This window comes from Macadamia integrifolia, chromosome 10 (assembly GCF_013358625.1).
Source record: "Macadamia integrifolia cultivar HAES 741 chromosome 10, SCU_Mint_v3, whole genome shotgun sequence".
Taxonomy (NCBI): Eukaryota; Viridiplantae; Streptophyta; class Magnoliopsida; order Proteales; family Proteaceae; genus Macadamia; species Macadamia integrifolia.
In genome coordinates, this window is record NC_056566.1 from 13117406 (window position 1) to 13128200 (window position 10795).

General features: G+C 40.1%; 2 protein-coding genes across 6 annotated transcripts in view; both read left to right on the forward strand.

Moving 5' to 3' along the window:
- Positions 1–1011: 1011 nt before the first annotated feature.
- On the forward strand, positions 1012–3520 carry LOC122091332. The gene is made up of 2 exons (XM_042661206.1): positions 1012–3137; positions 3262–3520. The coding sequence occupies exon 1, from the start codon at positions 1852–1854 to the stop codon at positions 3118–3120; it is 1269 nt and encodes a 422-aa protein (XP_042517140.1). The 5' UTR covers positions 1012–1851; the 3' UTR covers positions 3121–3137; positions 3262–3520.
- A 1953-nt stretch (positions 3521–5473) lies between these two features.
- The window catches only part of LOC122091331 (tyrosine-specific transport protein-like), a 6098-nt gene continuing 776 nt past the window's right edge, over positions 5474–10795 (forward strand). The window contains exons 1-3 of one of the 5 annotated variants that reach the window (XR_006143917.1): positions 5474–7868; positions 8000–8106; positions 8254–8455. Coding sequence is in view for 3 of the 5 variants with exons in the window: in XM_042661205.1 (XP_042517139.1) it covers positions 6325–7868; positions 8000–8096 (1641 nt within the window). In the remaining 2 variants the exon portion in view is untranslated. Of the gene's footprint in view, positions 7869–7999; positions 8456–10795 lie in introns of all 5 variants that reach the window. The other 4 variants (XM_042661204.1, XM_042661205.1, XR_006143916.1 and 1 more) reach the window with 4 other exon arrangements.

A 10795-nucleotide genomic window follows, 5' to 3' on the forward strand; every position in this document is an offset into this window, starting at 1 on the left:
TATAGCATGTTGTTTCCATACCACACTTTCATACTGCTCAGCCCAAGTCAGTGATGTTATGAACATTTTGACCTGTGTGGTCTCATATCGCTTTAGATATGATGATCAATACGATTGGGTGTTTGTAATTCTCATTCGGACCAAGGCATTTGGTTTAAGGTGCACTCCATTCGACACTGTTTTGTTTGTGGCCACATTCAGTTTATCTAAATCAGAAAGTCGTTTTAAATAAATTTTAAAATCTAAAACTTGTGACATATGCTCCCCAAGTGAGAGATTGTAAGATTTCCTATTAGGGGGGCTAGTATAGTCAAAGATTTGTTTCCAAAACCGGTTTAGTGGTGTTGACTAAAGATGGAGTAAGCAGAAAGAATCCAATATTATTGGTAAGTGATCTCTATGGAGATATTGGATTCTATTAGCACACATTAATGGTATGAAATATTTATTACTATGTGTGGACCTAAGGTATTGTTTCCTTAATGGGGAGGAAACCCTAATTTTATTGCAGGGTTGGCCCCTACCCTCACCCCTATATATAGTTATCACTGACCTATTAAGTGAGGCTAACGACCAAAAGCAAAAGTGAAAAAAGGTAGACCAGACCAACATTGATCGTGTTGTACGAGGAGCATACAAGAAGACATTGAGGAATTCTTATTCTTCAACCATGGATTCAGGTATGCCTAAAACGTGTATTTTATACTATTTATCGTGCATGGTTATCGATCTTCATGAATCGTTCCGTATTTATTTTCTATCACCAGCATCCCAAGTGTATAATGACCCTGAAAATGGGAGATCTGAAAGAGCAGCTTCAGATATAACAGAAGATGCCTTGATTTCTGAGAGAAAAAGAAAATCAGGTCTATGGGTACCCGTAAATAAGACCACTAAGCTCTCGTCTTGTTGAGGCCCGACCCAGGCCTCGGCAATTCAAACCGAAAAGAATCACAGAGGAAGGCAACACATGATCAATCAACACTTTTAAGAAAAGTGAAAAGGGCATGGACACTTGGACTTCATGCAGGAGGAGGCAGGTCTGTGTTCTGGAGAAATGAACAATGCATGATAAGCTTGGAGAAGGGAGAGGCAGAAGTACTTAATGGTATGCCAGAAAATGAAGAACGATCACCAAGAGAAGAAGCCATCGATCACAATACAATCGCTTCACGACTGATAACACCACCCAGAAGGAAGACCGATCGATGAAGGAAAGCTGCAGCCAAGGAGAACTCATACTCTTCCACTCACTAGTTACTACCCTCTGGATCTGGTTGGCTCTCTCTCTCTCTCTCTCTCTCTCTCTCTTTTTCACCTATGATGCAGCCAGTCTTCTGTTTACTGTTGCTTAGGCAAAATCTCTTGCATAAATACGTATCCATGATGAAAAGAAGGGTAGGAGATGCGGAGTGGGTACTGGAGACCTTCGTCCACTCTCACTCTCTCTCCTGAGCTGTTTCCTCAGTTCATATGGCGTTTTCTCTCCTCTGGTGGTGATGGGTCTCAGTCCTCAACTCTGAAACCTCAAAATCTTGAGAGACAGGATTAAAAAAAAAAAAGAAGAAGAAGAAGAAGAAGAAGAAGAAGAAGAAGAAGAAGAAGAAGAAGAAGAAATGCTTTCTTCCCACTTTCTCAACCTCAACCCGGCGCTTAATCATTTAATACCAACTGCTTATCTCCACCCAAATCAGAGTCAAAGGCTCTCCGTTCCTCACCATCCAGCCTTCTGCAGCACATCTCCAATCATCAAATCCTCCAATACCATCTTCACTTCTTCCTTCTCCAAATACCCTCTGATCCTCACAAGGTTCAGAACCCAACGCACCAGCACAACATCCCTAACCGTTTATGATGATGAAACCAACGAATGAATCTCTTAAACCTGAGCAAGCGAAGGAAGAAACTCAGGAAAAGAGCTTCTGGGCTGCCGTCAGTTTGATTATAGGCACTGCTGTCGGTCCTGGTATGCTATGCCTGCCCTCTGCAACCATTAGATCGGGTCCACTTCCTTCGACCATTATAATCCTTCTCTCATGGGTCTATGTCCTATCCTCCATACTCCTTGTGGCAGAGCTTAGCTTTGCAGCAATGGAAGAAGATGGGGTTGATGAGGTAAGCTTCACTGACCTTGCAACCAAGGCATTTGGAGGCCGTTTTGGCGCTTATGTTGCTGTAGTCTACGCTTGCCTTAGCTTTTCCCTCTTGGTCGTCTGTGTCTCGGGTATTGGCTCTATTTTTTCTCAGTGGTTTCCATGGATGAATCCTATAGTTGCTCATGCTATATTCCCTTGCATTTCTGGTTTTATTATTGGGTTCTTCCCATTTAAGGCCATCGATGCAGCAAATAGATTTTTATGCATCACCATGATTCTGTCCATATCTGCTCTTGTGGGTATTGGTTTATCAGTTGGGAGATCAAACATTTTGGGTTCCCTTGGGTATGCTTCGTGGGCACCCTCTGCAGTCTTGCCTGCAATACCTTTAACCGTAATCACCCCTTTTATTTGTAATATAGCGGGGAAGACTCTGTTTGATGCTCGTAGGGCAATACTGTTTGGTGGAGCTGTGCCTCTGTTCATGGTCCTGTCATGGAATTTGGTTATTTTGGGGCTTGCAAGGGCGACTACAGCCTGCTGCGAAGATCCTATTGCACTCATACTCTCTATAAATGCATCAGCTTTACCTGCAGTTCAGGGTTTCGCATTTTCAGCATTGGCAACTAGTTTGATAGGCTATGCTGTCAGCTTCCCAAAACAACTTGTGGATGCAATTGAATTAATTTTAGGAAGAGAGAAGTCCACTAATGTTGGTTTCAATGATTGTGGAAATGAAAGGGTGGGGTTCGCTCTATATTGGAAAGGGGAAAGAGTTGGAACTTCAGGCCAGGTTTCTTTTGCTGCATCAATGTGTATTTCTGGTTCTACAGCTGAAAAAACATCAGAAAACAGGGGATCTAATTCAGCTACTATGCCTGTAATGCTGCTTGTCCTTGGAGTTCCAGTGGTCATAGCTTCTTTCTTCCGCTCAGCTTTTTCTAAAGCTCTTGATTTTGCTGGGGTTTATGCTAATTGCTTCCTCTTCGGGATCTTGCCACCAGTAATGGCTTGGATTTACTGATCCAGAAAAAAGTTCAGGTATTTGAAAGATTCAGTTTAGCATATAATGCTACCAGTACCATGCATCTAATGTTTATTCATGCTGACCCAGCTATATTTACTGTATGTTTACTTTCAACTTACTCCATACTTGCATTTACAGATCATCCTCTTCTGGAGATGCCAACATCCTGCCCGGGGGAGATGCTGCTCTTCTGCTACTCTTTGGCATTGCTGTCACATTAGGACTTTGGCATCAAATGGTTGAGAGTAAGAAAATTTAGCAAATATACAATGTCATCTCAGCAGCTTGGAAACAGAGTTATTGTCCTTATATGGATAAATTTGTTTCATTTAAGTTTTCAAGCGTATTCAGTTATTCATATTTAGTCCTAATCAGAAGTTTTGATTTCTTTCTTTCAGATATTGATGTTTACTGGACAATTAATAAACAATAATAGAATATAGATGAGATTTAAAAAAAAAAAAAAAAAAAAAAAAAAGGTTACTCAGTGCACAAGGTCATAATGTACATAGCTTACCCACTTCGCGGAGGGGCTGTTTCCTGACTCAAACCCAGGACCACTCGGTGGCAATGGAGCAACCTTACCGTTTCACCAAGGTCCACCTTTTATGAAAATCATCAATTTATTAACATTCTCAAGTTTATTAAATTCCATGAGTACAAGGTATTGAAAGACTTGGTGTACTAACTTTACATAGAGGAGAATGATACGTAAGCTTTGGCTCTGAGATGATGATGCATTTGATTTCCATTGGAAAAAAAATACTACGTGCACATATCGAACTATAAAAAGAAAATTGGTTTTTGATTTTCAGTTGCTGCCCTTGAATTTTTAAATTTAAATGGGGAATCTGTTTCCCTTGGTTTGAAACATCCAAGAGGGTCATATACAACCGAGTTGACCCTGGGAATGAAGAATGTAGCAAACATATAACTCTCATGGTACTATAATTGGGAGTTGATGGTAAGTACAAGTCTTGTACTGAAGTAAAATGGAATGTAAAGAAAAGAAAAACAGGGAAAGGAGACTTCAGAGAAGAACAAGACTTGGCTAAAAGGACTGACTCTCTCTCTCTCTCTCTTATTGTTTTGTTTGGGGGGGGGGGGGGGAGTGAGTTGGAGGACTCAAGACAAAAATAGAACAAAACCCCTACAGCTACCACATCGATTGGGAAATGCAAATGCAACCCAAGAACTTGCTGCACTTCCAATCACGAACCTAACAACAATTCTCAACATAAATATTCTGTACAGCTCCAAGGATGCCTCAAAACCTTGACTCCAAATACAGGGCAATGGACGTGATTGAATGGGAGCTCTGATCAGATGGATGTAATGATCTGATATTTCATACATAGACGTATTATGGGAATGGGACCCTAGTGGAATGTTGGAAGTTTCATGTGAACTGAATTTTAGGAGCTAATGATGGAACTGATTCATTTTAGGAGATAAGGAACTGAAAATTCACAGTTATTAAGCTTCTTGTTCAGCTTTTAAGTTCTTTCTGTTGCACAGATTTCTCTGAGTCACTATGATGTATATGAGAATTTTCTGAAGACTCTGAATTTGTTTTTTCCTACTTGAATTGAGTCTTCACTCTGCTATTTTTCGCTTGAGTCTTTTAGCAAATAAGACCTGTTTGTTTAGCATTGGAAGATGGTTTGATCAGATATGAAGTTGAAGAGACCCTTTTACAACAGGACTTGTTGAAATTATGTTTTTGATAATGGTCCTGTATGCAGAGCTGATACTACCAACAGTTTTCTCTACCTTTTAAAGAATATGCAGTACAAGCCCCTAATACAACAAGAAGAACAACCAAAATTGTGAGTCTACAGAAAGCTCTAAGCCCTAAAACTGAAGCGAATACGAATTTGACAAAGGGATTTCATCCCCAAACATAATCTAGGACCTACAATACCTTGGCTTTCCAGATCATCTGCCACCTCATTAGCACTCCTTGGATTCCAATTAAAACAAACTTGCATATGAGAGAGGCTGAGAGTCACTGATGGATCTAATAAAGAAGACTAATGCCATGTCTCCTCTGCCCAACACTCCATGCACCATATTGCAATGGCTGAATCACCCTCAATAATAGCTCGATGGAATTCTTTCTGCATCAACAGCTCCATCTGGGTCTCTAGGGCAACCCATCATGCTCTTATGGAATCACCTTCTCCAATTGGTTGTGAGAAGAGTCAGGACCACTGTTCTATCCCTTCTCATTATACCAACTTTGCAAGCTTTTTGCAGTTCCTGGCACTGGATGAATGAGCGATCAGAACCTCCTGTAATGTTTTCTTTCTGATAATAGTTATGTAGGTCTTTTTTTTTTTTGGGGGGGGGGGGTGTAGTGGGTTCTATAGCTACATTTTTTCTTATGAGCACTGATCTAATTCAAAAAATTGAATTTGAAGAGAGAGAGAGAGAAAATATATGAAAAAATATCACTCCCTTTCCCCTAAACTCAAAGATACTTTCTACTTTCCCTCACCATGAGAATAGCTGTTAAGTTGTCAGATTATTTTTTCTTATCAAAACTACCCCACAAATGTTGAATACCCAATATAGACTTAAATGAACTAAAAATCGAGGAAAGGGCCAATATAGTCTTAAAAATCGAGGAAAAGGGCTGTTCAATTCACTCTCATCTCATATTCTTCTTTAAGGTTGAAACCCTAGGCACCATTGCTCTGTGCGCAAAGATCGATTGGAACCATAGACTTGTGCTGAAGCTCTGCCCGCTTGAATCCAGTCAAAGCCCTCTCAAAGCTTCCTGCTTGCATCGCCATTTCTCTCTGAGACTCTTCTTCTACCGAAACCCCCTCCTCTCAAATTCCATTTTCGTACCATCTCTCTCTCTCTAGTGCCATTGACGACATCGACATTGACTCATGTCACATGTGTCTCCCTCGAGGTTCGTAGGATGTAAAAAGAAAAAAAAATCCCTCTAATCGTACTTATTGACTTAAGAGTTAGTCGTGACTCAAAACCTAATCTTTCAACTATTTTTAGTTGGCGACAGAAGTGGCAGAATAAGAGCGAGGCGCCACAGCAGTGGTGTATTGGTGTGCTGATCATCCTGACATTTCTCCTAAGTTCTTGCGGCGTTTTCCCTCTGGTGGTGATGGGTTTCTGTCCTCAACTCTGAAATCTCGAAATCTTGACATCGGAGGTTTAAAAAAAAAAAAAAAAATGATTTCTTCTCTCTATCTCAACCTCAACCCATCGCCCAATCATTTGGTCACAACTGACCGTCTCGATCCACATCAGAATCAGAGACCCTTCATTCCTCACTATCCAGCCTTCAGCTGCACAGTTCCAATCATTAAGTCCTCCAAGACCATCATCACCTCTTCCTTCTCTAAACGGATACACCCTTTAATCCTCACAAGCTTCAGAACCCAATGCACCACCACAACATCCCTAACCGTTTATGATGATGAAACCAACCATTATCTTAAACCTGAGCAAGTGAAAGAAGAAACTCAGGAAAAGAGCTTCTGGGCTGCCAGCAGTTTGATTATAGGCACTGCTGTAGGGCCTGGTATGCTAGGCTTGCCCTCTGCAACCATTAGATCAGGTCCGCTTCCTTCAACCATTACAATCGTTCTCTCATGGGTCTATGTAATTTCCTCCATACTCCTTGTGGCAGAGCTTAGCTTTGCAGCCATGGAAGAAGATGGGGTTGATGAGGTGAGCTTCACTAGTCTTGCAACCAAGGCATTTGGAGGCCGTTTTGGCGCTTATGTTGCTGTAGTCTACGCTTGCCTTAGCTTTTCCCTCTTGGTTGCCTGTGTCTCTGGTATTGGCTCTATTTTTTCTCAGTGGTTTCCATGGATGAATCCTATAGTTGCTCATGCTATATTCCCTTGCATTTCTGGTTTTATTATTGGGTTCTTCCCATTTAAGGCCATTGATGCAGCAAATAGATTTTTATGCATCACCATGATTCTGTCCATAACTGCTCTTGTGGGTGTTGGTTTATCAGTTGGGAGATCAAAAATTTTGGGTTCCCTTGGGTATGCTTCGTGGGCACCCTCTGCAGTCTTGCCTGCAATACCTTTAACCGTACTCACATTGGGGTTCCATGTAATCACCCCTTTTATTTGTAAGATAGCGGGGAAGACTCTGTTTGATGCTCGTAGGGCAATACTGTTTGGTGGAGCTGTGCCTCTGTTCATGGTCCTGTCATGGAATTTGGTTATTTTGGGGCTTGCAAGGGCGACTACAGCCTGCTCCGAAGATCCTATTGGACTCATACTCTCTATAAATGCATCAGCTTTACCTGCAGTTCAAGGTTTCGCATTTTCAGCCTTGGCAACTAGTTTGATAGGCTATGCTGTCAGCTTCCCAAAACAACTTGTGGATGCAATTGAATTAATTTCAGGAAGAGAGAAGTCCACTAATGTTGGTTTCAATGATGGTGGAAATGGAAGGGTGGGGTTCGCTCTATATTGGAAAGGGAAAAGATTTGGAACTCTAGGCCAGGTTTCTTTTGCTGCATCAAGGTGTAATTCTGGTTCTACAGCTGAAAAAACATCTGTAAACAGGGGATCTAGTTCAGCTAATATACCTGTAATGCTGCTTGTGCTTGGAGTTCCAGTGTTCATAGCTTCTTTCTTCCGCTCAGCTTTTTCTAAAGCTCTTGATTTTGCTGGGGTTTATGCGAATTGCTTCCTCTTCGGGATCTTGCCACCAGTAATGGCTTGGATTTACCGATCCAGAAAAAATTTCAGGTATTTGAAAGATTCAGTTTAGCATATAATGCTACCAGCACTATGCATACGTTATCTAATGTTTATTCATGCTGACCCAGCTATATTTACTGTATGTTTACTTTCAACTTACTCCATACTTGCATTTACAGATCATCCTCTTCTGGAGATGCTAACATCCTGCCTGGGGGAGATGCTGCTCTTCTGCTACTCTTTGGCATTGCTGTCACGTTAGGACTTTGGCATTAAATGGTTGAAAGTAAGAAAAATTAACAAAGATACAATGTCATCTTAGCAGCTTGGAAACGGAGTTATTGTCCTTAAATAGATCAAATTGTTTCATTCAAGTTTTCAAGCGTATTCAGTTATTCATATTTAGTCATAATCAGCAGTTTCATTCTTTCAGATGTTGATGTTTACTGGACAATTAATGAACAATAGTAGAACATAGATGAGATTAAAAAAAAAAAAGAAAAAAGAAGAAAAAAAGGGCGTACTCAGTGCACAAGGTCGTACACAGCCTTACCCCCACTTTGCGGAGAGGCTGTTTCCTGACTCAAACCTGGGACCACTTGGGCACAATGGAGCAGCCTTACCGTTGCACCAAGGTCCACCCTTTCTGGAATCCTCAATTTATTGACATTCTCAAGTTTATTAAATTCCATGAGTACAATGTATTGAAAGATTTGGTGTACTAACTTTACATAGAGAGAATGATACGTAAGCTTTGGCTCTGAGATAATGATGCATTTGATTTCCATTGGGAAAAAAAAAAAAAAATACTACGTGAACATATCGAGCAATCTATAAAAAAAATAAAAAAATAAATAAAAATAAAAATTGGTTTTGGATTTTCAGTTGCTGCCCTTGAATTTTTAAATTTAAATGGGGAATCTGTTTCCCTTGGTTTGAAACATCCAAGAGGGTTATATACAACCAAGTTGACCCTGCGGATGAAGAATGTAGCAAACATAATTCTCATGGTAATATAATTGGAAGTTGATTGTAAGTACAAGTCTTGTACTGAAGTAAAATGGAATGTAAATTAATGCAATCTGGTTAACCTAAAAGTAGGTTCAGATGCAAACCACAGGTAAGGATCGCAGGGTTTCCCTCTTTACAAAATTTCAACCCTGTCCAACTTGTCCGTAGATACCCTATGGATACATCTGTCCATGAAATTGCTCCCAGAAAGTTTATTTTTTTTCTTTTCTTCAGGTTTTAGTTTTGAAGAGGGTATATTCACATATATGGTTTGTTTAAGCAGCTTCTTGTGCATTCCATTATATTTTTAGGTGCTTATTCTTGAATCCAGGTTATTCTTTCACCAGATTGCAATAACCGGAAGTTCACATGTCTTATGACTTTGCTAGTGAGTTTTTCTTAATATAGCTCCTTATGTCTTCTCTGAAATAGATAAATTGTTAGTTGCATCCATCGTAGGCTGCTCTTGTTAACTGCCGATTGCCAGGATTAGGGGATTGTAAGTTATCATGTTTCTAATTCTGAGCTGTGACCAAATTTCAAGGTCAACGACCATTATTCAGTCGGACCTTCCCACTGCTTTTTCTGTGAGTTGGTACCTATGTATATAAAGAAAAGAAAAACAGGGAAAGAAGACTTCAAAGAAGAACAAGACTTGGCTAAAAGGACTCTCTCTCTCTCTCTCTCTCACTCTTATTGTTTTGTTTTGGGGGGGGGGGAGAGTGAGTAGAGGACTCAAGACAAAATATAGAACAAAACCCCTACAGCCACCACATTGATTGGGAAATGCAAATGCAACCCAAGAAATTGCTGCACTTCCAATCATGAACCTAACAACAATTCTCAACTTAAATATTCTGTAAAGCTCCAAGGATGCCTCAAAACCTTGACTCCAAATACAGGGCAATGTACGTGATTGAATGGGAGCTCTGATCAGATGGATGTAAAGATCTGATACATCATACATAGATGTATTTTGGGAGTGGGACCCCAGTGGAATGTTGGAAGTTTCATGTGAACTGAATTTTAGGAGATAATGATGGAACTGATTCATTTTAGGAGATTAAGGAACTGAAAATTCACAGTTATGAAGCTTCTTGTTCAGCTTTTAAGTTCTTTCTGTTGCACAGATTTCTATCAATCACTATGATGTATATTAGAATTTTCTAAAGAATCTGAATTTATTTTTTCCAAGTTGAATTGAGTCTTCACTCTGATATTTTGTGCTTCAGTCTTTTAGCCAATAAGACCTGTTTGTTTAGTATTGGAAGATGGTTTGATCAGATATGAAGTTGAAGAGACCCTTTTACAACAAGACTCGTTGAAATTGCATTTTTTATGATGACCCTGTTTGCAGCGCTGATACTACCAACAGTTTTCTCTACCTTTCAAAGAATATGCAGTACAAGCCCCTAATACAACAAGAACAAAATTAGAAGAACAACCAAAATCGTGACTCTACAGAAAGCTTTAAGCCCTACAACTGAAGCGAATAAAAATTTGACAAAGGAATTTCATCCCCACATAATCTAGGACCTACAATACCATCGCTTTCCAGATCATCTGCCACCTCATTAGCACTCCTTGGATTCCACTTAAAACAAACTTGCATATGAGAGGCTGAGAGTCACTGATGGATCTAATAAAGAAGAGTAATGCCATGTCTCCTCTGCCTAACTCTCCATGCACCATATTGCATTGGCTGAATCACCCTCAATAATAGCTCGATAGAATTCTATCTGCATCAACAGCTCCATCTGGGTTTCTAGTGCAACCCATCATACTCTTATGGGATGACCTTCTCCAATTGTTTGTGAGAAGAGTCAAGACCACTGTTCTATCCCCTCTTATCATACCACCTTTGCATGCTTTTTGCAGTTCCTGGCATTGGATAAATGAGCGATCAGAGCCTCCTGTAATATTTTCTTTCTGATATTAGTTATGTAGCTCTTTTTTTTTTTTTT